The following is a 26,915-nucleotide window of genomic DNA, read 5'->3' on the forward strand; positions in this document are numbered from 1 at the left end:
AGAACCATAATGTTTTGTTCAGAGTTACAAACATTTCAGAGTTATGAACAACTTTCATTCCTGAGGTGTTCGTAACTCGGAGGTCCTACTGTATAATTCACATCTTTAAATACTGTACTGTGTGCACATATGGCTTTCTGCAGCTTACCATTTAACATTGTTACTTTCATTATTCTAATACCAGAAAGCAAATATTTTAATAATGTCAAACACAGATATGAACTAGATGTTTTCTGACCATATGGTTTCCTGCAGCTGGAATTAATTTATTTTCTTAATGTTCCTTAAAATCAAAGGAAATTAGAAAAGTCTCTCTCTGAGTTCCATTTAATGAAGAACAGTCTTGTTTAGAAACAAAACTAGGTCAGAGGTTCACACTTATATGGAAATGCAATAGGTCTCTATCAACTGTATTCCTTTCATGAGTTAAATAAAAGAGCCAGCACAGGAAGATCAGTACATAGTTATCAACAGTCAAACACAGCACTGCTTATAGCTATGACTAATAAATCAGATGGTATGCCTTGTTTTAAAAAAATTAAGTGTTACGAAATCATTTAGTTAAGAGGAAAGAACAGTTTACGAAGTTTCTCTAAGTTTCATGGGAGGGTGTCAGAGAAAATACTGTAAATTCTGTTTAAAAAAAATCAACCAGCAGAAAAGGAGTCTCCCAGCCCCACACTATTGTCACTACAACTGAATTTGGCATCATTTTCCCCTGGCAATCAATATTTTATCATCCTTCCTCCAATCACGTACATCCCTGAATCAATGCCATCAATGCCAAGAAAGAGATAACACTTACTCAGATCTATAGTTTATCCAGTATTACCTGGAATATCATTCTGTCACTCAGAGGCTCAAAACATGCCATCTTGGAGCCACAAGTTTAACCTCTATTCCAGATCCAACGGCAAAAACACCAGCTCTCTGAATTTTCCCTTTTTAGCTCTTTAAAGCTATATATTTAAAACTGTTCCTGCGGCCTACTTTTGTATTACTATGGGACAGATTAGGTGTAGTTCCTGATCTGAATCTGATTTTCTCTGAGTCAGAAGAGGCAATTGCTTCAGCTTCTGACAGCATTTTACATTATCCCAGCTAGAGTGGTGTGAACTGATAAAACTCCCCACATGTTGGAGGGGGAATTCCATGTTGACAAACTGGTTCATTCCCCCCCCCCAAAGACTCCTCCCTTTGCCCGTGCTGTTGTGTTACTCCCCCTTTGTCACACTGTGACAGAAATTAGACCAAACTCTTCAGGGCAGGGACCATGTCTTTTATTTGCACTTTAAGGAGGCTAGCGCACTTGAGCATGGTTAATAAATTTTTTTTGTCCTTTTTAGGGCCCCTTCACAAAGGTAACACTAGAAATTAGGCTTTAGACAACTTACTGTTACCTTTGTCGCTGGAGTATGGTGTGTGGACAGTGTTGCTTGGAACAGAGACATTCTGGTGCTGCGGCTGATTAACTGTTTCTAAAAATGACACTAGATTCTCATGATGTGACAGTTCTTCTGCAACAGGGAAGGAAACAATATTCCAGTTCAGCTGAGTATCCCCTTCTGTGAGTGCCCGGAAGAGGGAAGGGATTGGTTCATGCAGCTCCTCTACAGTGCTCTTGGAAGTTGGAGGGGTGTCACTGTAGTTGCGAGGATTGCACATACCTGCAGAGGAATGAAAAGTGTAAAATGAAAAGTCATAAAACTGTCTCACGGCCACTGCCAGGAAGTAGAAATAAAATTAATTTTTGGGGGAAACAACAAAGAGAGGGGTGTGTGTGTGTGTGTGTGTGTATGTGTGTGTGAGAGCTAGAGAGAGCCCCCATCCCGACCACTCCCCCCCCCCCCCAATGGTATCAGTGGAAAAACTTCCATACACTTCATTAGGGACAGTGTTTCACCCATTGGGTTTAAGATCTTTGCAGTGATGCACTAAAGTTTTAAGTGAGATGCCTTGCAACACTGAAGTACATAAATGAAGACACCATAAGAACTTTTGTGACAGCACCTCTTCTTTTCCCTCCAGGTGGGATCCAATCTAAGATGTACCTTGTGCTTCTGCCACAACATAGCCTGATGAGGTGAACAAAAATACTACACTACCAGCATCTGAAAGAAAACAGCTATTTATTTACATTAGTATGATCAGGACTTGAAAAGTTTATCCAAAACCTAAGAGCCAGGGTGAAAAATACCTATAATGCCACTCCCCTAAAGCCAGGCCTCCTGGAAATGAAAGGAACACATAATTGTTTACTGTATATTACAATTAATCCAATATTCATGGCAACATTTTATGTAGTTCTTTCTCTTGCTTTTGTTTCATCTTTACTCCATGTCTTTCTTTTCTACTTGAGATCATAGTGCACCGCTTCCTCAGTACTTTCCAGTCATTTTCCTCTTTTCTTTCTTCCTCTACACCTGCTCATCTCTCTTTTTCCTTGCACTATGTTCTCTGGCTCTGCCTCTATATTTTCTATCTTTCACTCCCACCACTTCCCCAGTTTCTCAATACCATACTTATGCTCTCTCCCACACCCTCAACTCTAACCACCCCCATTTATATTAGTAATAATTCATATATCGAGCATGAAAACATTGCCAGACACCTAATGGCCAGAACTTCCTTGACTTTATGAAGGTGTTTGATAGGGTTCACAGAAAAGTCCTCTGGAAGATCCTGAGACACTATGGAATTCCAGCAAACACTGTTCATGTGAAATACACTGTATGACGAATCTGCTTGCTGCATCAGCACACGGATCAGTGACAGGGAATGATTTAAGATTGCTACTGGCAAGGTTGTGCACTATCCCCACTTCCCTTCTTCATGGTCACAGACTTTGGGATGAGAACAGGAATGGCTGCTGCCTAGTGCACTCGTATTGTTTGTGCAAGAGATAAGCTGCGAGACTTAGATACCAACTTGGATGGAATGAAAAGACTCTCTGTGAGCATAAAAGCAGAAGTGGCCAAAGTGGGACTTTGTATTAGTATGCAGAAGACCAAGATCATGGAAAGAGAAGGAAATGCTGCCAACACTAATGGATGCGTGATTGGTGTAGAAGAGTATGAAAGAGTTCACAACTTCATCTATCTTTGAAGTACAATATCTTCTAATGGACAGCTCATTAAGAAGTGCAGGAAAGTACTGGCAAAATCAGTGGAACTTTTTCCTATTTGTCAAACATCTGTCAGAGTAAGATGAAAAATGTACACACTAAAATGAGATTGTACAACACGATTGTCCTCACAACACTACTGTATGCCTCAGAAACACAGCAGATGGTGGAAGTACACAACAGGAAGTTCATTGGAGAGACTGTGTAACCAATGTGGAAGTGTTGCACCACACAGGTCAGCAGAATGAGGACTCAATACTCAGACAGAAATGGCTACAGTGGTTTGGCCACCTCATCAGGCTATGTTGTGGCAGAAGCACAAGGTACATCTTAAATTGGATCCCACCTGGAGGGAAAAGAAGAGGTGGAGGACAAAGAATGACCTATTGCAGGACAATCAAAAAAGATGCTGCCACAATGGAGACAGTTTACGGTAGAGTCAAACATCTTGCTCTGGACAGACAGCACATGTGCCATTAGGCACAGGAGATTCTAAAGCTAAAGCTAAGCTAAAGGCCAGAAGAAAAACTATAACAAGGGGGACCAGTGTCATTCCTTTTATCAGCAGATGAGAAAGGGAAGGGTGTTTAAATTCCTACCAATATGCTCTCCCTGGACCCTGCTTGGGGACTCCCCATTTTGTAGCATCCAGATAGCAGGTATCTGAAAAAAAGTGAAGCTCTTGATTGCTCTTCTATGAGCCATAGACACTCCCTCTCCCTCACTGTTCCCTGACTCCCAACTGCTGCAAGGGTGGTAGGGATCCATGCTGCTTCATCTCTATCCTGGCTTCCATTTTTTAATAGATTCCTTTTGATTCCTTGCTCTCCACAGTCATTAGCTCTAGGAGCTACCTCTACTGGGGCTCAGAGCTCACCCAAGCAGCAGCATGAAATAGACTCAATTGAGGACAATGGTGAAGCCATCAAGAGAATTCTAAATAGCACCAGTGAAATTGACCAAAAACTTTTTAATTCCACTCCTGCAGCTGCTGCAGGGCAGCAATCCATGAAACACTAATCTTTCTCATGCTGCTGTTGCATCTGTTTAGTTTTTGTTGGAAGCTTTTCTCCACAACCATAAGGGCTGGATGTATTTTTTATTTTATTTTATTTTAAAACTTACATCTTGCAGAAGGCACCAAGCACGGACCCACTAAATCATCCTACCTCCCCAGATGAATGGACTTTCCAAGGCTGAACATGACACAGGAACATGCTTTACTATTCTTACACTTCACATAGGCAACCAGTGTCTCCCCCACTCTCCCCTACAGTTTTCATATAAGATCTGAATGTTATTTGGGCTTGCCATTGCAACTAGAAATAAAAATTCTTATTAGTCCCTGGGAGTTTAAAAAAATTAAGTTTATATATTGAAAAGCCCACCAAAGGAAGGACAAAAGTCACAATGGAAAAAAGCCAAATACCAATTCAATCATTACTAGTAATGTGGTTTTCAGTTCCAAATTCATGTGGCCTCCTAGAGCTGGAAATTCTTTATGCCCCTGGAAAGCTAAACATTACAACTGTTCAGCAGCATTTTCAGGACTTGCAGGACTCAACACTCTCATGTTGAGCTGAAAACATCCCCTGCTGAGCATGGGTGCCTCAGCCATCAATTTCTGCAAACCTGAAGCTTTCATTTAAAAAGTTAAATTTCTAGTCCCATGGTTGCAAAAATAATCTTCCGACTATGAATCTAGTTTAAGTCTAAGTATAGTTCTCTTTTTGAATCTGCCTACCAACAACTGCAACGCCTCTGCTGTTGCTGATACTTGGCGAAACTACAAGCAAAGTGAAGTTTTGATAGTGAATTGGCCAGTTTCAAAGTGGGCAGTCAGAACCAATGACAGAGCAGAACAACCAACAATCATGTCCATTTCATGCTATTGCTTGGGAAGCTATGAGCAGCAGTAGAGGAGGCAGGCGCTGTAGCTATTCATTATCTTCAATAGAGAGGAGGACCAATCAAAAAGAAGCTGTGAGGAAGGTAGAACAATGGAGACTTGCCCCTCCCACAGCAGCCAGGAGGATCTTGAGTGAACCAGCATCCAGAGGAGGGTTGAAACTTTTAATATATCAGACACCTATAAGCATGTGGCTAATACAGAAGATGGAATCCCTAAGCAGGGTCCAGGGATAGCGCTCACTAGTAGAAGCCTTAGTTACTAGCGCTGGGCTTCTTGTCAGGGCTTTATCCACCCCAGCCTCACTGGTGGAACACTCACCCTCATCTTCCATACCAATTTCTGGATAGTAAGTTTACTCTTCTGAATAGTAGGAATCTGGTTAAGTTTTTGAGTATATGTTTCTAGCTCTCAGGGTTCACAAGACAGCAAGCCTTAAGCTCCACTGTTTGTATGATATTTCTAATGGCACTTTGTAGTTAGTACTTCCACTGGATCACAAAATCTGATAATTGAACAATGTTGGTGTACTAAGTTCCTCTCACATGACAAATCAAGGGGTTGTCCATAATCTAAAACAGAATTAGCAAATCAGTTACCATGACATTAACTGAATAAAATCAGGAATACCACAGATAATATAATCAAGTGACCCAGTAATATCTATTTGCTTATAATTAGCTATTCTGCTCCCTCAGTGTGCTATTTATTAAAATATTTCTGCCTTGAAAAATTTACAATCTAATTACAGAAATGATGCAATGAGCAGTAGCAGTAGGTAATAAATAATGAACTTACCAACACAATCACAGCACTCATCCCAAAGTGTGCCTAGACAAAGCATGCACTCTTTGCAACAGGAACAGTTTCCTTCACCAGGTCGGCATTGACACAGCTCCTGAAAACACAACATATTATGTTGGAGCTTTCTGAGATGTAGAATACTAATAAGTTATGACAATTCTTCATCTAGCAAGCATTATTTCTTTGCATTTACAAAGGAATATATTTACTATTTTAGGTTTCTTTAAGGTCATTTTTATCAGCAACTGGTATACTGAGCATTTAAAACAAAATCATTACGTGTAGGAGAGAATGTACCTACCATTTCTCCCATGAACACCTGGATTTACAAACTCTGCAGAGCTAAATGAATATTTTTGCATCCTGGGCATGGTGTTCTAAGACATTTTCTCTTTTCAAAATAGAAATGTGTGGTTTCTAAAATGTAACTTCTCTCAACCAACAAACAACTATAGGCTAAATATATGCATATTCATAAACCTATGAAATGTTCACACAGATGCTTCATCCATGGATTCTGATAGCAACACATTTGGTGCAATCACTTGAACCCAAGATTTGTGTACAACTTCTAAGTTTTCTTATACAATATTTGATATTTGAAAAAGGTCACTAGATTGTCACCATATTTTAATAAACTCTTAGAAATATCTCTTTGTTGCCCTGCATGCTATTTTTAATAGCAATATTGTTTGTTAGACAGAGAAAAGACAGATCCGTGGTCAAGACCAGCCTTTGATAATGACTGAGAGACATAACTTGTCCCTTCCCTTTACAGATGGCAGTGGTATTTTTGCTATCACAAACACACTACTATGATTTAGCTGAATAATTTATGGAAATAAAGTATTTAAATAGTCAAAGAGCACATTAAAGTTTATCAGAAGGATTTTTTATTCATTATTTTTTCTTTTGTAATAGAAAGTTAAAGGTGACCTACATAGGAAAAATGGGTTATGCATTTTTGGGGGGAGGACTCAGGCATTTTTGACACGTCACCTAAGCCTGGGAGCACTGGCTGGGCTGCCCTACTGAAGAAAAAGTGCTTAAAGAGTCTCTAAGTATGGAAACACCTTTGATGTATAAAGGAAGCCTGGAAAAATAAAAAGTGTTCCCATAGTCAATGATGGGGTTACTCAGTTTGAGATTAATGACCATATGGATCTTGAGGCACAGAGGCTGAGTCGTAAACAGTAGCAGACTCAGCAGGTATAGAGTATAATCCCTTCCTCAGCCTGAAATTTGAAGGAAGATAATCTAATAGTTTTGTTGATTTTTATGCAACAATGGAGATAGTGCTAGGGTGCTTGTGAAAAAGTCTGCCTATGAAAAGCTTCTTGGCCTAGAAAGGCTGGCACCCTTGGATAGGGACAATGGTTCAGTAACCCAAATGCTGGAGGAATTCTAGCATGGGCCATCCTGACCACTTTATGTTCCCTTTATGCTATTCCAGTAGTAGACAGAGATCACAGAGATCTGGGACCAGATTCTAGCATTTAATATGGCAGATCCAAGCCTCATCTATTAATCAACGCTCTACTCCGTGCAGAGTAGAGTGGGACCTCCTGTGTTTTACATATGCCACTCCTGATAATACAGCCCAGAATTAAATTAGTCTTTTTTGAAACTGCATCACATTGTTCAATTTGTGATCTTCTATAACCCTCAGATTGTTTTCAGCAGTACTACCATGTAGGCAGTTACTCCCCATTTTATAGTTGCGCACTTAATTTTTGCTTCCTATGTGTAGTACTTTGCACTTGTCTTAATTGAATTTCATTTTGTTGGTTTCAAACCAATTCTCCAATTTACCCAGGTCATTTTGAATTCTAATCTTGTCTTTCAAAGTGCTAGCAACCTCACTTAGTTTGGTGTCATTTGAAAATTTTATAAACACACACTCTACTTCATTAGCCAAGTCATTAATGAAAATATTGAATAGTACTGTACCTAGGAGAGGCGCTTGCAGGATTCCAATAGGTGTGTCCCCATCTGACAGAGAACCAGTGATAACTACTCTTGGAGTACAGGCTTTCAAGCAGTTGTGCACCCACCTTATAGTAAGTTCATCTAAACAACATTTCCCTTGTTTGCTTATGAGAACGTCATGTGGGGCTGTGTCAAAAGCTTTACTAAAATCAAGATATATCATGTCCGTAGACTCCCCTCACCCATTAGGCCAGTAAACCTGTGCAAGAAGGAAATTAAGTTGGTTTGGCATGTACCAGAGCTGTGTTGTGGCAATGCTAACTACTAGGCCACTCTCCCTTCCAGAACCAGGAATAAAACCCAAGATTCCCTGATCATCAACATTCTTTGCTTTCTAGCAAAAAGTTGTGCAAACCACTGACAAACTGTGGCTAGGATCTCTAGTGGCTGAACCACATAGCAGATAACACCCTACTATTGCTACACGTTTCTTCTTCAGCTTGAGTTCCCCTTCCTCATTACAACCCTTTGCTTCCAAATTCCAAGGTCTGAAGTTAAAACTGAAATAAGTAAAAGTCTTGTTTACATGACGGAGTGGAAAAACACTAAACATTTTTACTTCTTTACCCTCTGCCAAAATTTATTAAGATGCTTCTTGGCACCACTATTTCTGTATCAACTGTCTTGGGAGAGGATCATTCAGCTATACTGAAGAGTATTTAAATAAGGTAATTTAACCATTTTTAAGGAAAGATGTTTATCAATATTAAAACATTTTTTTTCTTCCACTTGAAAAAAACAGAAGGAGAGGTAAATTAGTACTATGCACAACTCCCTACTCCGCCCCCTCAGAGTTTGACTGTGTGTCTTTAGGGCAGTAACTGTATATTTTTCCATGTATGTTTCTCTAACCCACAGTTTCAGTTCTTCAGACTGACTCATCCACACTGGATATTTGTAAATCTTTTTAAAGCAAGCTAGCATGAGACCTCAGTGAAGTAAAGCAGAATGAAAACTGTACCCTATTGATAGCTGAGGGGTGGGGAGGATACAGTGGAAAAAATATTACTCATAAGCTTGGCTACTTTCCAAACTGAACTGTTGAAGGTACATCAAAGAGTAAATTTTGCTACACAAAAATAGGTCTTTTAACATAAAAATATAGCATGAAGTGGGAAAGAGACATGTTCACACAATGAAGATATTTCTGCTCTGAAGAACAAGATTTAAAAGCCATGTCTACACTACAGACTTTGGTTGACACAAGCTACGCTGAGTACAGATGCCAAAGTTTGCATATCGCTCATCCATAGTTGGCTGCTTGCATCGGATGTACTCACCAAGAGTGCTTGTGTCAGTGCAAAGTGTGGTGCACCACATGTAGGTAACCCAGTGTGCCACGCACCACTATCTGGCACAATGCCTTTTGGGAAATTTTCTCAATGTATTGTGAGAAAGAAATGATGTGCCCAGTCAAGTTTCCAGCATGCAACTTTCTCCATCCCCTAATGCCATCCATATCCCATAATTCTCACATATGTTTTTTAAAATCCCACAAACGTGCCTGGCACTTTTCACTGTCATCCATCTCTGACAGAAGCCAGGAGCCCGCAGAGCTCTGCGCTATTCTCATGAACATTACAACTACAGTGACGCCATTTGTGACGGGAAAGGCCTCTGAAGCTTCTCCGTCGTCCAGAACATGAGCCGTCATGCCGTCGTGGAATTGACGTACCATCAGGATGAATCTATCAGGGCACCCAAACTTTGACATGATACGCCACAGACCTTCACGGACCCTGTTCAGCATGATGTTTTCAGCCATGCTGTCAGACGCCTTTCAGAACAGTTCCTTGGGAGTCAGCCTGAGATACAGGACTGATGGGAAACTGTTCAACCTGCGAAGACTCCAGGCTGTCACCAAGATAAAGGAGACTGTGCTACGAGACCTCCTTTTTGCTGATGATTGTGCCCTGAATGCTGGATCAGAGCAGGAAATGCAAGCCAGCATGGACAAATTCGCAGCAGCATGTGATAACTTCGGCCTTCTTATCAACATAAAGAAAACCGAAGTGATGCACCAGCCAGCTCCGAAAGCCCAACACCAAGAGCCCACCATCACAGTGAAGGGGCAGAAGCTGCAAGCAGTGGACCAATTTACATACCTTGGCAGCACCCTCTCCCGTGCAGTGACAATTGACATCGAGGTCAACTGCAGAATCGCCAAGGCAAGCTCTGCATTTGGCGGACTGCTGACCAACGTGTGGGACCGCCGTGGAATAAGCCTTGCTACAAAGCTTAAAGTCTACCAAGCAGTAGTGCTAACTACCTTGATGTATGCCAGTGAGACCTGGACTGTATACAGGAGGCACGCTAGGCAATTGAACCACTTCCACACGACTTGCCTCCGCAGACTTCTGAGGATTCGGTGGCAGGATAAGGTGCCTGACACAGAAGTCCTTTCCAGAGCAGGCCTGCCATCAGTTTACACTCTGCTTATGAAAGCCCAGACACGCTGGGCAGGCCATGTTGCAAGGATGCCAGACCACCGCATCCCCAAACAGCTCTTCTATGGTGAGCTGTCTCAAGGAAAGCGATCGCACGGGGGACAAAAGAAGCGATACAAAGATACGCTGAAAGCCTCTCTTAAGTCCCTGGATATCGACATCACCTCCTGGGAAACCCTGGCACAAGACCGATCGACATGGCGTACGCTGATCCATCAAGGCTGCCAGACATCTGAAGCCAGAAGGATAACCCTAGCACAAGAGAAGCGAGCACTCCGTAAAGCCAGAGCTGCAAATGTTGTAACAGTGGTGCCCACACATGTCTGCCCGACATGTGGCAGAACATTTCGTGCCTGTATTGGCCTTACCAGCCATTTGCGGACGCACAGTGGACAGCTCACAACCTGATAGATGTTAAGGTCTTCTTCGAAAACGATGGACGAACATCATCATCACAACTACAGTATGCTTGATTCTTCCGTATCTGCAGACCCACAGGAAATACTGCAACAATGGGGGACAGGATGATTTCTTTGAGTATAGTTTGCTAAGGGACACAGGAAAAAACAATTCAAGATTGATGATGGCGTTCACAGAGCAGCTGCAGAAGTAGAACGCCGTAGAAGGGAAAACTGACTGTAGGATCGCATCCTAATGCAGGTTGTGGACAACGAGCAGCGGCTACAGAACTTTTGGATGTGAAAGGCCACCCTGAACTCATGCCAGTCCTCCAGCGCAGGGACACCAGAATGAGAGCTGCATTGATAGTGGAGAAGTGAGTGGGGATCACACTCTGGAAGCTTGCAACACCAGATTGCTATCGGTCAATGGGAAATCATTTTGGAGTTGGAAAATCCACAGTGGACTATTAATCATCTCCCGTTATGAAGGACTGTGACTCTTGGCAACGTATGGGACACAGTGAATGGATTTGCAGCAATGGGGTTCCCGGAGTGCAGTTGGGCGATAGACGGCACATATATCAACATTTTGGCACCAGCCCACTAGGGTTGCCAGTTTTGGTTGGATGTATTCCTGGAGGTTTCATCACATGATATAATCTTTAATAAAGATTAATCCTTAATTCCTGGAGACTCCAGGATAATCCTGGAGAGTTGGCAATGCTACAGCTCACCTTGCCACAAAATACATAAAAAGAAAGGACTACTTTTCTGTGGTTATGCAAGCATTGATGGATCACTGGGATGCTTCACTAATATCAACAGGGGCTGGTCAGGGAAGATGCACAACACACATCTTTGAGAACACAGGACTGTTTCCATGCAGAGACATTTGTTCCCAACCAGCAGATTACCACTGCTACCAATATTGAAATGCCAGTAGTGATTGTGGACCCAGGCTAATCCTTGCTCCCTTGGCTCATGAAGACATATATCAGCCACCTCAACAGCACCAAGGAAAGATTCAACTACCAGCTCAGTAAATGCAGAATGGCAGTTGAAAGTGCTTTTGGAAGGCTGAAGAGATGCTGATAGTGTTCCCTAACGTCACTGGATCTTAGTGAGAAAAACAGCCCCATGGATATAGCTGCCTGTTTTGTCCTGCATAACATCTGTGAGGCCAAGAGAGAAGATAAGCTGCCACCCAGGTGGAGGACAGAGGTGGAGTGGCTGTCTGCTGATCAGCGAGACCCAAAGGCTAACAGAAGAGCCCAATGTGAAGCTATGCAATTGAGGGGGGCTTTGAAAGAGCACTTTAGCAGTCAGCCACACTAGTGTTCTCTGCTGGACTGTCCTCTGAGCCTGGAATTTTGGGTGCTGCTAAGAAGTGTGTAGTGCTAGCTGTACATTTGTAAATATAACTAGGTGTGTTCCTGAAGCTAAGAATTATTCCTGTACATTTACAAGTCTGCTTTGAGTACTGCTATGTATTCTGCAACATGTGTTGTGAACTAATGAAAATAATTGTATTCTCAAAAAACAGAACTTTACTGAGTGGGAAAAAAGGGCAGAAAAACAATGTACAAAATAATACAGACAATGTAATACATATTTTTAACATAAATTAACTTTAAAATTGGAAAGGCAGTAAACATTTCTATCCATTTCAGTGCAATAATGTAGTCAGTTGTGGCTACTACAAATTCCAATGGTGGTTCTCACAGGTCAGGGTATGTGAAGCTGTGGTTTTCCTTGCTGTCCCCAGGTGCGGAGTGGTAGGGGTAGGAATGCAGCCTGTGATCCCACGTGGTATGTTGGGGAGCTCTCCAATGACCGCCAAGGGTGGATTTTTGGACCTGTGGGTCAACCATTGCCTGCAGCATTTGTGTTTGCTGCCTGAGAAACCCCTGGTGCATTTCCCTCTCCTGGCCCTGCTGGGACTTCTTATCCTTTCTCCTGTTCTCTCTTTCCTCCTCCATGTCATCAGTCGTGGTGACCCTCCAAGCCCTTTGCTCATGATTCAATGCAGCGTTGGCTTGCAGGATCTCACAGAACATGTCAGGGTTCAAAAAAGAACTAGATAAGTTCATGGAGGATAGGTCCATCCATGGCTATTAGCCAGGATGGGCAGGGATGGTGTCCCTAGCCTCTGTTTGCCAGATGCTTGGAATGGGCAACAGTGGATGGATCACTTGACAATTACCTGTTCTGTTCATTCCCTCTGAGGTACCTGACATTGACCACTGTCGGAAGACAGGATACTGGGCTAGATGGGCGTTTGATCTGACCCAGTATGTCCATTCTTATGTTCTCCCTTGTCCTCTTCTTTCTCCTCCTCACCAGCGTCAGGCATTCTGCAGATGTGGGTGGGGGCACCTCTCAAAGCCGCCATGCTAGAAGCTACTGATAAAAACAGACGACTGATATGCCATTGAAATTACAGTCACAATGGAAAGGGAAAAATATGACCTTCCTTTATTACTATCAACACTTCTAAGAAGACACGCTGATTAACACTTTAGCTTTGGAGTGCCTCTGCACGGCACCACTCTTCAACCCCAGCCATTGTGGGCATGGCCTGCCAGGGCCACTATTTTCCACAGGCAGCAGTGATTTTAGCTGGTATCTCGCTCCTGAGGGTCACAAAGGCACAGAGAATACAGCTCCAATTGATGTCCTGAAGATGCCCGGACCCACATGCCGCTAACCTGTTTACTGCAATGGTGCCAGCTGAACTCATTGCAGGGCGGCAAGGGAAAGTGTCCTACTGCACAGGAAGAAATAAGGCAGCCATCCCTAGAAACCTCTGGGAGCGGACTGCAGAGTATCTCCATGAATGTTTCATCAACCTTTCAGGAGCATAAAAGGGATAATTGCATTCCTCCCCATCTAGCCCAAGAGGGGAACACAAAGCAGACATAAAATTTGTCTCTGTTGTACCTCTACCTCTTCTTGTACGAGTAAAACAATGAAGAGTAGATACCTGCGTCTTGATAACTTGGGGATGGGCCGGCCTCACCCTTAAATTTAAACACTGTAAGGGAAAATGAATGCGCACATTTATCCAGGATCCCGTTCCTTTCATCAAACTAATCCATGCTCAGGAAGCTAGGCGGTGGCAGAGAGTTTTGAATAGATCCTGGCTCGCAGTATGGCTGGAGCCCCCTGCTACATCTCCTTCCCCTCCCCTCTCGCTGTTCATGGCAGGAGCCTCTTTCTCGAGCGCCTCTGAGGTATCCACAGGGCTCTGCAGGGTTCTGGTGGGGTCTCCACCCAGTATGGCATGCAGTTTGTTGTAGAAGCAGCAGGTCTGCAGGGGACCACCAGATCTATTTTTGGCCTCTCTGGCCTTGTGGTATCCCTGGTGAAGTTCCTTTGATTTCGCACAGCTCTGCTGCTGATCCCTGTCGTACCCCTTTACTGCATCTTCTGTGCAATCTTTTCATAGATGTCCACTTTCTTCTCCTGGGCATAGCTGTGCTTGCAACAGCCTCTTCTCCCCACAGGCCCAGGAGTTCCAATATCAACTCTCTACCCAGGCAGAAGTGAATCTAGTGCATGGTCAGCTGGGCAGTTGCACACAAGGATGAGCTGCTAAGTGTGCTCACCAAGGTGGGCAATCAGGAAAAGGCATTTCAAAAACACACAGGTGGTTTTATAAAGAAGGAGTGGTGGTTTTCGGTCTCGGATGTCTGGGCAGTACAGTTTACCTTTGCGACCAAAGCAGTCACTGTTGCAGGGAACAGGGCATTGTGGGACAGCTGCTGGAGGACTGTTAGGGTTGACACAGGTCACACACTGTCTAAACTAACACTGCGTCAACCTCAATAGTTTGACCGTGGCTCCACACCATTTGGGGAGGTGGTTTTACTACATTGCTGTAACGAGGTGTTCATGTCAGCCAGAGACAAACTGGAGTGTAGACACTTGCACAAATAGATCAATGCAAGGCGACTTATGTCAACCTAACTTTGTAGTGTACGCTAGGCCTTCGTAAACAACTGGAAAGCCTGCGTCCTTCCACAAAGGCTTTGAGAGATGCAGATATTAAATATCCTGTATTACAGACTTCAATTTCTGAGTTCAGTAAGAAACATGATCTCAAGGTATTGGCAACAGCTGAAAAAGTGAATCCTTTTTCTTTTTTTTCCAACATAATTTAATATGAGAAAAATCTCAAGCAACCAGGTAAAAACTATTTTGTTAACCCAATTTTATTATGTACTAGACCTACAACATATAAACAAAGTTTATTTGTGGTATAGCAAAAACACAAAAAGTTACAAAATATTCTTTATTCACTATTACAGTGCTGAAAAGACTTCAAAATCCTTTACAGCTGATTTAAGTGCATAAGCAAAAAATTAACAGCAGATCATATCTTCATTGAAAAATACATCTTAAAATAGAATGAAATTACACCAGCCACAGTTGTTTCAGGCATGCAGAGTGCTAGCGTTTAATGTTAGTATCATAATCTAATATGCATGTGTCTTTACCCAAATTATCACACCCCTCCAAACTCTAGGACCCAGAATGGCTCCTGCTTACCACAAGCCAGCCTGGCTCCTGCCTCTGAAACCTGTCCCTTGCAGAGTGATTGTGGGAACAGAGAAGTTTCTAGTTCCAAGGGCTTGTTCTGTGTACCGAAGTGTGTGAAGGCGTGTATAACTCCTCTAAAAGACAGACTGAAGCCTATAGCTGGAACAGTCTGGGGTGTAATGAATGAGACCCTAACCTGCTCTAGGGCTGGGCTATATAAACAGGAAGAGGAAGCTGAGCAAAGGAGAGAGGTGGGGGAGTACAGGCCATGTAGTCTGCATTTGGCGGTGGTTCCTCTCAGACTTAAGGAAACCAGCCTCATTAGATTTGGAGATACCAATAAGTTTGGGAGCTCTGAACCAGGGTCTTGAGATGAGGACCTTATCAGTGTTTGTTGTAATTGCTCCTGTCCTGAAGCCTGGTTATATCGATGCTCCAGTGCCATATAGTCAAGGTTGCATGACATCACAAGTTCTGTTTAAAGGTTGTCTTTTTAAGGGCTTGTCTACTTAAAAAGCTACAGCAATACAGCTGCAACTGTGCCGCTGTAGTGCTTCAGTGTAGACACTAGCTACAGAGATGGGAAGAGTTCTCCTGTCAGTGTAGTTAATCCACCTCCTCGAGAGGCGGTAGCTAGGTTGATGGAAGAATTCATCTGTTGGTCTAGCGTCGTCTACACCGGGGGTTAAGAAACCTTAACTACATCACTCGGGGGTGTGAATTTTTCATATTTCTGAGCAACATAGCTGGGTAAATTTAACTTTTTAGTGTAGATATGGCCTCTAAAGTTGACATGCTTAGTAGTTTTCCTTTGAAATTCAGTGCACCTCAGGAGGGTGCAGTGTAAGGTTGATGACCCAAATTGGGGTAATTTGAGTTATAGGTTGTGGAGATATAAGCCCTGAAAAAAATGCAATTTTTTTCAAAAGTTTCTAGGTGGTAGTTGTTTTTTTTTTTTTGCACAGAGCTAAGGATCAAACTATTGATCTGATATGGGTCAAAATGGTCTTAATCTATCAACTTTTACCCAAGGTAGGGCCTGGCACCCACTAAAACTTTGGGAAATGCAAATTGAGAACAGTGTTTAAGAAAGTGTACATTTTGTGTACACTGTGCATACACCAATACAGAAAAATAACTAAAGGGCTACCATTCCCACCATTTTACATGCTTGAAAGCTCAACTCTTGTACATGTTCTAAAATCCAAAAGGTTAATCTGATTTCTTTCAAATCTGGTGTGCTTTTTGGGTGTGCATGGTAGCATTAGTCAAAAGATTGGAATCATTTGACAAAGGGTGTTCTGAGTTACAGGCCCTCCAAAAAACAGTTTTCTTTTGCTGTCTTGTACTTTAAAGTGAGAGAGGTACTAATGACTGGATGAATCATAGACCTTGTTGAGATTGATGGCTGTGGACACACCCTTCCATTAATACAGCTAAGGGTAAGTTAATCACCAGCCTCTATCTAAGACAGTGGTTCCCAAACTTTAGCAACCTGTGAACCCCTTTCACTAAAATGTCAAGTCTCGCGAACCCCCTCTGAAAAATGAAAATTTCCAGGGATTTTCTCCTTTACCTGAGTATAAATTATAAAAGCAGTGATCTGGGAAATATAAAATCTGTTTTTATAACATGCTTATTACACACTATTTATTAATTATTATTTATCATTATAGTATCTTTATTACATTATGAAAACGGCAATGCTCTTCCAATAGCTCACTTCCGTAGCTTGTATCACTTTGAATAAGCCTGTTATAAGCCAAGGCTCCTATGTTTCATCAAGGAGTATCAGATGTGAAACAGCATGAAGGTATTTAAGAAGCCAACTCAAGCATTCAGGTCTTGAGCAGTCCAGGCAAACGATGCACGTTAAAACAAAGCTTAAAATTGATCTTCATAATAATTTTTAAAACAATACTAACTGTGTATTTAATTTTAAAAACAACAAAAAATATCCACCTCCCTTTCCATTTCTTATAAGGAGTCTTGAAGTTTAAATCTCCTCAGTGTGGTAGATATGCTTACTTTGATCTGCTTAGCTCTTGGAAGTCCAGGGGCTCCGGGCTGCTGGCCCCGTGCTGCCCGGGCCCCAAGGGACAGCTCTGTCCGCCATTAGGGAATTTTTTCCCCCTAGAACCCTCTGTAACATTTTGCGAACCCCAGTTTGGGAACCACTAACCTAAGACAAAAGGAGTTCTGGACTGAGTGTTCTGTTAATTGAATTATGTGATTCATTCAGTCACTACTACCTCTCACTTTAACAGTAAAAGACAGCAGAAGGAAACCATTTTTTGTGTAGTCTGCAAGGATTATGGTACACATGCACAAATAAAGAGAAACATTTAAGAGGGTTTCCAGGCAGCCACTTCATGCTTGTCTCTTGCCTGGGAATTTCAAGGAAATATGCCAATGTCATTGTCCTGGTGAACAACCTGCCACTGCCATTTCTAGTCCAAGCCTTTGTACACCTGGGCAATAAAAAATTAATAACTCATTGCTTGTGACAAATTGTCTGTCATAACAATGGTTTTTTTATTTTAAAGGAAGGTTTACTATGAACACAGAATAGTCAGCAAATTTTCTAACCAAAACTGTTGTTCTACTGGGTGGGGAGGACTGGAGACAGAGGACTATGTGTATGTGGGGAACTGGGAGAGTGGTTGTGGCTATGGAGGAAGTGGGAAAGATGGACCCTTCGATTGCACAGTTGAGAATCTGTATTTTATTAAGTATCAGAGGGGTAGCCGTGTTAGTCTGGATCTGTAAAAGCAGCAAAGAATCCTGTGGCAACTTATAGACTAACTGACGTTTTGCAGCATGAGCTTTCGTGGGTGAATACCCACTTCTTCGGATGCAAGTAGTGGAAATTTCCAGGGGCAGGTTTATATATGCAAGCAAGAAGCAAGCTAGAGATAACGAGGTTAGTTCAATCAGGGAGGATGAGGCCCTGTTCTAGCAGTTGAGTGAAAACCAAAGGAGGAGAAACTGGTTCTGTAGTTGGCAAGCCATTCACAGTCTTTGTTTAATCCTGAGCTGATGGTGTCAAATTTGCAGATGAACTGGAGCTCAGCAGTTTCTCTTTGAAGTCTGGTCCTGAAGTTTTTTTGCTGCAGGATGGCCACCTTAAGATCTGCTATTGTGTGGCCAGGGAGGTTGAAGTGTTCTCCTACAGGTTTTTGTATATTGCCATTCCTAATATCTGATTTGTGTCCATTTATCCTTTTCCTTAGAGACTGTCCAGTTTGGCCGATGTACATAGCAGAGGGGCATTGCTGGCATATGATGGCATATATTACATTGGTGGACGTGCAGGTGAATGAACCGGTGATGGTGTGGCTGATCTGGTTAGGTCCTGTGATGGTGTTGCTGGTGTAGATATGTGGGCAGAGTTGGCATCGAGGTTTGTTGCATGGATTGGTTCCTGAGCTAGAGTTACTATGGTGCGGTGTGCAGTTACTGGTGAGAATATGCTTCAGGTTGGCAGGTTGTCTGTGGGCGAGGACTGGCCTGCCACCCAAGGCCTGTGAAAGTGTGGGATCATTGTCCAGGATGGGTTGTAGATCCCTGAGGATGCGCTGGAGGGCTTTTAGCTGGGGACTGTATGTGATGGCCAGTGGAGTCCTGTTGGTTTCTTTCTTGGGTTTGTCTTGCAGTAGGAGGCTTCTGGGTACACGTCTGGCTCTGTTGATCTGTCTCCTTATTTCCTCGTGCGGGTACTGTAGTTTTGAGAATGCTTGGTGGAGATTTTGTAGGTGTTGGTCTCTGTCTGTGGGGTTAGAGCAGATGCGGTTGTACCTCAGTGCTTGGCTGTAGACAATGGATCTTGTGGTGTGCCCGGGATGGAAGCTGGAGGCATGAAGGTAGGCATAGCGGTCGGTAGGTTTTTGGTATAGGGTGGTGTTAATGTGACCATCAATTATTTGCACCGTAGTGTCTAGGAAGTGGACCTCCCGTGTAGACTGGTCCAGGCTCAGGTTGATGGTGGGGTGGAAGCTGTTGAAATCGTGATGAATATGCCAACCTGAAGCATATTCTCACCAGTAACTGCACACCGCACCATAGTAACTCTAGCTCAGGAACCAATCCATGCAACAAACCTCGATGCCAACTCTGCCCACATATCTACACCAGCAACACCATCACAGGATCTAACCAGATCAGCCACACCATCACCGGTTCATTCACCTGCACGTCCACCAATGTAATATATGCCATCATATGCCAGCAATGCCCCTCTGCTATGTACATCGGCCAAACTGGACAGTCTCTAAGGAAAAGGATAAATGGACACAAATCAGATATTAGGAATGGCAATATACAAAAACCTGTAGGAGAACACTTCAACCTCCCTGGCCACACAATAGCAAATCTTAAATTGGCCATCCTGCAGCAAAAAAACTTCAGGACCAGACTTCAAAGAGAAACTGCTGAGCTCCAGTTCATCTGCAAATTTGACACCATCAGCTCAGGATTAAACAAAGACTGTGAATGGCTTGCCAACTACAGAACCAGTTTCTCCTCCCTTGGTTTTCACTCAACTGCTAGAACAGGGCCTCATCCTCCCTGATTGAACTAACCTCGTTATCTCTAGCTTGCTTCTTGCTTGCATATATAAACCTGCCCCTGGAAATTTCCACTACTTGCATCCGAAGAAGTGGGTATTCACCCACGAAAGCTCATGCTGCAAAACATCAGTTAGTCTATAAGGTGCCACAGGATTCTTTGCTGCTTGTATTTTATTAGCCCCTCTGGGCGCAGGAGGTGTGTGTGTGTGTGCGGGGGAGAGACAGTGTTTCCGAAGATCCAAACCTCTGCAGTGTGTAACAGACCACGCAGGTACCTTGATCACAGAAGGAAAAGAAATGTTTGTGCTGCCAGGATTGCCAATGGGTGGACACTTGGCAATTCCTGGGTCACCGGGCTGAAGAAGTCTGCTGGAGAGCAAGGAGTACATCATGACATGGGGATGGCTCATTTGGATGTGTTTTGCCCACTTTGCAGTGTCTAACCTGTGACATAAGAGGTTGTGATCTACTGGACACTATGATGATTCACTTGGGTGGAAATGATCTGGGCCTTACTCCTGGTGTTCATTTCATACAATATATGAGAACAGATTTCTACCACAGTGATTTGTGTCCAAAAGCTGTGGACACTATGTGACAGTTTTCTCTGATTCAGCTGAGGTTCTGCATAATTGCTAGTGATATTATAAAAACTATTAAATTTGGAAGAACAATAACTGGGAAACTGGAGAATCCATGGCTGACCAGAAAATGTACATCGTATGGCACAGAACAATTACAAGCTCTGATACATCATTGTTTCTCAGAGATAGGGTACATCTATTGGACAGAGCTCAGAGGATTTTTCTCTCAAACATAAAACTCAATATTTTGGAACAGAAACCCTGTCTGTGATTTCTTGCACCAGCCATGCCACGAACTCCACCCTGCAATCATTCTGAAACATGTCAGGAACACCATTCCACTGTAATGTAGCTGTCATTTGCTCCAGGAACTGCATGTCAGTCAGGTGGGGGGCAGTAACAGCAATAGAAGTATTTGTACAGCAAGGAGTGAAGACTTCAGGGAGATGCATTCCTGCTTCGGGGGGGGGGGGGCGTGAAGAGAGAGAGGGAAGATAGAATGAAGTAAATTGGTCAGGGTATGACTGGGGAGATATGCCAAAGCAGGGCCCAATTGCTCTGGGCTGTAGGAGGAGGAGGGTGGGCAAACTGCCTGGGTGTGCAAATTGCAGGACATGATATCCTCAGCTGCTTAAGTGACTATGAACTCTTACCAACCCTATATCTTTTCCTTTTAAAAAAACTAGGAAATTCAACAGCAAAGTGTTAATAAAGAGTTACAGTTGCTTAGTGGTATGTCATCCTCTTGCAGAAAGTTGAAGTGCGCAAAACTCAAACTTCTGAAAACCAGGAAATACACAGTTAAGTTGCCCTGGCAACCTTAACTCTGCCCTCTTTCATCAACGCCTGAATATGCCTCTTTAACACACATACCTTTACTCTGCCACCCACCCGCTTGCTGAAATGTACAAGCGCTTCACTTCCTTTTACAATCCATTTCACTCTCACCCACAGAATTCTATCAACACTATAAAGGACAAAAAGAGAAAATAAAGGTTTTCCACTTCACTTTACCTCTGTTCTCCTGGAGTTGGGAGAGGCCATTAGGAATTATTTGCATACACTCCAGGGGCAATCAGTGTGTTGTCTGTGCCATTTATTGTAGGTACAGCTAACGGCTAGGTCCGCTTGGTAAAGGTGTGTTTCTGATATGAGGATGAGTGAACTACTTTGAGGTGTGTGACAGAGCTGTGATTCTGATATGAGGAGATATATGTTTTGCACCCTCCCATGTGTGCAAGCAAAGAGAAGAGCTGCATGTGTATCTTCAGGATCCAGTATGTATAATTTCAATGCAGAATTTGTATGCTATATAATTAGCAGGGCACAGGGGTTTTATTACAAAGGGCGTTGTCAGTAGCAAGTAGGGATATGAGAGCAGTCTAACCATTTATCTGCATGCACTCATGTAAAGTGAATGTGGTCGGTATCAGGCACAGCTTTACTGAATGGTGGGGGCAGTAGTTTGCTCTGCTTGGTATAGGTGTGTTTGCAAGATCTGGGGATTACTTTGAGGTGTGTGACAGCGACTGTGATATGAGACCTAGGTTTTCCACCCTCATATGTAAACAAAGGGAAGAGCTGCTTTATACTTTTAGGACCCAGTATGCACCATTTCAATGAAGAATTGTGTAGGTTATGTCAGTAGCAGGGCACAGGACTTTTATTACAAAGGACACTGTCAGGAGTAAAGTGGAATACAAGAGGATTCTAATGTTTTAATGATGGTGAAGTGAAAGTATAGGTTGAAATGGTACCTATGAGTAAGGCTAGGTTTTAATCATGGGTACTTTTTAAATAAAAGTCATGGACAGGTCACAGGCAATAAACAAAAATTCACAGCCCGTGACCTGTCCATGACTTGTACTATAGAACCCTGACTAAATCTTGGGTGCTCTGGGACAGGGGGTGGCCTGGGGGCACTGCTCGTGCTTGAGGGGGAGGGGGCGGTGGCGCGAGGCCTGGGACCTCTGCTGGTGCTGGGTGGTGGTGGTGGCAGGCAGTGGTGTGCAACCCAGGACCCACGCTGCTGCTGTGGGGGGAGGGGTGTGTGTGGCAGCCCGAGAGGGAGAGGGGCAGTGGCCGGTGCGGCTGGCCCAGGAGCTGCCTAAGCTTCCCCCAGGCCAACTGCACCAGCCGCTGCAGAAGTCACGGAGGCCCTGGAAAGTGACGGAATCTGTGACCTCCGTGACAGACTTACAGCCTTACCTATAAGTAAGTGTCATCATCATAATCGGCGATGCCTCGATTTGAGGATGATCTCTATCACAGATTTACGTATGGGTCCTGAGATGACTCAGGAGTCTGATCCTGGAACCACAGATCCGCCTGCAGTAGGTACAGACGACATTTTCTGGAGGGTCATCTGCCTGCTGGGAGAAAGTTCTTTCTTTTCCCTCCCTCTCTCCCTTCCTTCTCTCTCTCTTTTCAGCTTCAAGGGCAAGGCGTTTATCCTCAAAGCGAGCCACTGCCTGATAGAGAATGTGGCACCATTGAGGTCAGTTGGTGGCTTGCTCCTCCCAGCTTGTGATGTCCACATTAGTTTTCTTGAGATACGCTTTCAGTGTGTCTTTGTAACATTTCCTCTGATCACCCGGGATCTCGGACCATGGGTGAGCTGAGAGTAGAGGACTTGTTTTGGGAGGCAAGAGTCTGGCATCCACAAACAATGTCCAGCCCAGGTGAGTTGGTGCATGAGGATCATTGCTTCAATACTGGTGACATTGGCATCAGTGAGGATGCTGGCATTAGTGCAGAGATCTTCCCACTTGATGCGAAGGATCGTCCGGAGGCATCGTTGGTGATACCTCTCCAAACTCTTGAAGTGCTGTCAATAGGTCACCCAGGTTTCCCATCCATAAAATCTCGGGAGCAAAATCAGGACCTGTACATGGCCTTCTTCGATTTGACAAAGGCCTTCGACTCCATTAATCATGAAGCCCTATGAAAGGTGCTGGGCAAATTTAGTTACCTTCCAAAATGCATTAAGGTCCTAAGGCTTCTCCATGATCAGATGACTGCCACCGTTCTCTGTAATGGCCTAGACATGGACCCTTTCGTCATTAAAACTGGGGTTAAGCAAGGATGCATTATTGCCCCCAATCCTGTTCTCCATCTATTTAGCAGTCATTTTGGTCCTTGTTAAAGACCACCTCCCCAATGGAGTTGACATCCAATAAAAATATATATGACTGTACCATCCTCGCATACACTGAGAATGACCTTCAGTCCACACTGGATTTTTTTGTACAAGCTTACTGAAGCACGGGACTCTCACTCAATATTGAGAAGACTAAAGTGCTCCATCAGCCAGCTTCAGGCCTTGCACATGACCCACCACAAATCACCATCGAGGGACAGACTTTGGAGAGAGTCGAGTACTTCTGTTACCTCAGTAGCCAACTTTCTCAAAACACAAAAATTGACAGCAAGATCTAGCACAGGATCTAGTGAGCAAGTGAGTCCTTTGGGCAATTGCTCTGATGCATTTTCACAGACTGTGACCTACAGAAGCACACCAAGATCCACGTCTATAAGACAATTGTTATTCCTACACTCCCTTATGTATGCAAAACTGATGAGTAAGTGTAAGAGAGATGTAAAAGACTGTGATGCTGTTCTTAAAGTGGAGATGTGTGGTATTCTTTCTGGGGAGGTAGCAAAGCATATGACTGTACACCTCCTGAAATTTATAGTACCAATGCATATTGAGGAATTGCTTGAAGAGAGTAAAGGGAAGAAGAAGGTGGCTATCGTATTTTTTTTCCTTTCTGTTCTTTAATAGTGTTATATGGAATTTTGTAGGCAAGAGTGAACTGGATGCAAAACGAAGTAAAGAGCTTGTACATTTCAGCAACTGTGGGATTGGCAGAACAGAAAGGAAAGATGGATACCATCCTACATGAACAACAATCTGGATTTAGACATGGGAGATCGTGCACAGATGCTATTTTCACCCTGAGGCGGATTATCGAGAACACAATTGAATTCCAAGGCAGTCTTGCCATCAATTCTGTGGACTTTCAAAAGGCATTTGACAGTGTAAACAGAGAAACAATGTGGAAAATTGTGGAACAATATGGAATTCCAACAAAATTAATTAACATTATGAAGGCATTCTACACCAATTCAAAATGCTGCATTAAAATGGAAAATGGATTGAGTAAGCCATTCAGGATCAAGACAGGTGTAAGGCAGGGGTGCGTCCTGTCTCCTTTTTTTGTTTACGCTAGTCATCGACTATGGATTAAAACAATGCAACAGTGATACATATGGCCTAAAATGGAACAATTCAAGGCTATTTGGTCTAGACTTTGCTAACGACATCACTCTTATCAATTAAGATGCCAAAGGATTACAAAAATGTACAAACCAAGTCAAAGAAGTAATGGAGAAGATAGGTTTAGATACAATGCAAAGAAATGTAAAGTCATGTTAATGCGGACTGTAGGGACAGAAATCAAAACTAAAGAAGAGAAACTGGAGAAGGTGGACAATTTTATGTATCTTGGAAGTACCATCAGCTCAGATGGTACTAGTTCTGAGGAAATAATAAGAATCGGAAAGGCAAACACTGCATTTGGAAGACTCAAAAACATCTGGCAACTCAAAAACATCTCCCTCAAGACAAAACTGAATGTGTACTAAGCAATTGTTAATGCCATAACAATGTATAGCAGTGAGAGATGGCAACTTATCAAGAAAGAGACACAAAAGCTGGATGCATTTAATCACAAATGTCTGAGAAGAATATTTGGAATAACATATAGAGATAGGAAGATGAATGAAGAAGTCAGACAAGGCACCCTCTCACAAATAATGTACAAAAAAAGACATCAGTGGCTGGGACATGTGCTGAGACTGGAAAAAGAACACTTACCAAATATCGCCCTTGAATGGAAGCCAGAAAACACAAGAAGAAAGAGAGGAAGACTGAGAATAACATGGAAACAAACAGTTCTGAATGACATCAAGTACTTCAACATGAAATGGGAAGATTTGGAGAAAAAGGCAGTTACAGGTAAGGATGGCAAATGTGGGTAGCCCAGTGTGCAGCAAAGCACAGGATGGACTAAGGTCCAAGGTAAGGGGTTGGCAGAGCAGAAGCTGCATAGGCAACCACAAACTGTGTTTGAATTTCACTCAACTCAACTTTCTGCAAAGGGATGACATACCACAAAGCAACCTGTACCTCTGTATTAACATAGGAGGTTTCTTTGCAATTGAAATGATTACACTCTTTAAATATATCAGAAATATATAGGAGGGAGGAAGGAGAAGATCATCAGCAGCTCAGTGCTAATGTGACACGGGAGACGAACGGATAGTCACTGTCAGTCAGGAAATTCAGGCTTGAAGGAGGAGAAGATATAAGGTTTCCATGTGCAATACTGGAGGAGGAAACAGTCTGGAAACAGGGAAGCGAAGGACCTCCATGACTTTAAGATTAAGCTAGATAAGTTAAGGGGAGTATTTATGGAGGATATATACGGGCTTAGTCAAGGTCAGGTCAATGCCTGGTATATTATGATATTTCCAGAGAGGTTTGAGGAGAGAGAGAGTCTTGCCCGGTTGTTCTTTCAGAGCCGCCATTGGGGGGGGGGGGGATTTTTCCTCCAGGGAAGATTGGCAGGGGCCTGCTGGTTTTTTTTTTCCTCCGAAGCATGGGGGGGGGGGTCACTTGCTAAGGAGTGGGTGGATCGGCTTATGTGGCCTGCATCTTGCAGGAGGTCAGACTAGATGATCATAATGGTCCCTTCTGATCTTGAATTCTATGATTCTATGATTCTATGAAATACAAGAGGGGATAAGTTACTTTGGTCATGTGTGCTGGCTTCTCCTTGACCCAGGCTTTTAGAGCAAAACTATTGCTGCCCCATCTTGGGAAATGAAGGTGAGCACACCTGCAGTGCCACACCAAGCCACAAAAGGGCTCAGAGGGACTGCACACATCTGTTCAAAGGGACACAAGCCACCTAGCACGTCTCACTCTGAGCACAGAGGCAGAGAACCACCATTCATGAACTGACAGCTAATTTGTTATTTATTCATTTATTTTTAGGTGCACCTGTAAAGCATCCCGGAAAAAGAAGCTGTTTGCTTTAGCGTCTTAGGACTTCAATCGCTGACTCCACTAAAATGTCATCAACATGGGAAGGATCTTCCAGTAATGGGTAACAGATGGCTAACTAAAGTACATGCATGACTGCAGAAATCTAGCTTCACGGTCTTACACTGCTTATTTTCTTAAAAACAAAACAGCCCTGCACACACATACGCACACACAAAAGCTAACCCTCAACTCCTCAGACACAAGACTGTTAAATCTTTGTGGCTTGTAAACATTTAAGATACAAGTCACAAGTTAATTTATTATAATGTTTATTTAGAGGAAAGACTAAAGGGATATAAAATTCTAGCCAGCAAACCAAGGGCACAAATGAAGCAACTGTACTTGAAATATACAAGAAAAGCTTTATGAATATGAAGTTGTTGATCTCATGCTCTTTTCTGTTATGGTTCTAACAAAATAAATATTTATGTCGGG

The 26,915-nt window shown here is 43.0% G+C and overlaps 1 protein-coding gene and 1 long non-coding RNA gene across 2 annotated transcripts in view; one reads left to right on the forward strand and one right to left on the reverse strand.

Moving 5' to 3' along the window:
* The window catches only part of LOC120397187, a 59,384-nt gene that overhangs the window by 29,162 nt on the left and 3,307 nt on the right, over positions 1-26,915 (forward strand). Inside the window, exon 2 of the long non-coding RNA XR_005593704.1 lies at positions 26,430-26,541. This is a non-coding gene — a long non-coding RNA (uncharacterized LOC120397187). The remainder of the gene's footprint in view (positions 1-26,429; positions 26,542-26,915) is intronic.
* The window catches only part of TWSG1 (twisted gastrulation BMP signaling modulator 1), a 42,496-nt gene that overhangs the window by 12,161 nt on the left and 3,420 nt on the right, over positions 1-26,915 (reverse strand). The window contains exons 2-3 of the mRNA XM_039522803.1: positions 5,832-5,931; positions 1,401-1,667 (exon numbers count right to left, since the gene is read on the reverse strand). Of these exons, the coding sequence (XP_039378737.1) occupies positions 1,401-1,667; positions 5,832-5,931 (367 nt within the window). The remainder of the gene's footprint in view (positions 1-1,400; positions 1,668-5,831; positions 5,932-26,915) is intronic.

Source organism: Mauremys reevesii, linkage group 2 (assembly GCF_016161935.1).
Source record: "Mauremys reevesii isolate NIE-2019 linkage group 2, ASM1616193v1, whole genome shotgun sequence".
NCBI classification, from domain to species: Eukaryota; Metazoa; Chordata; order Testudines; family Geoemydidae; genus Mauremys; species Mauremys reevesii.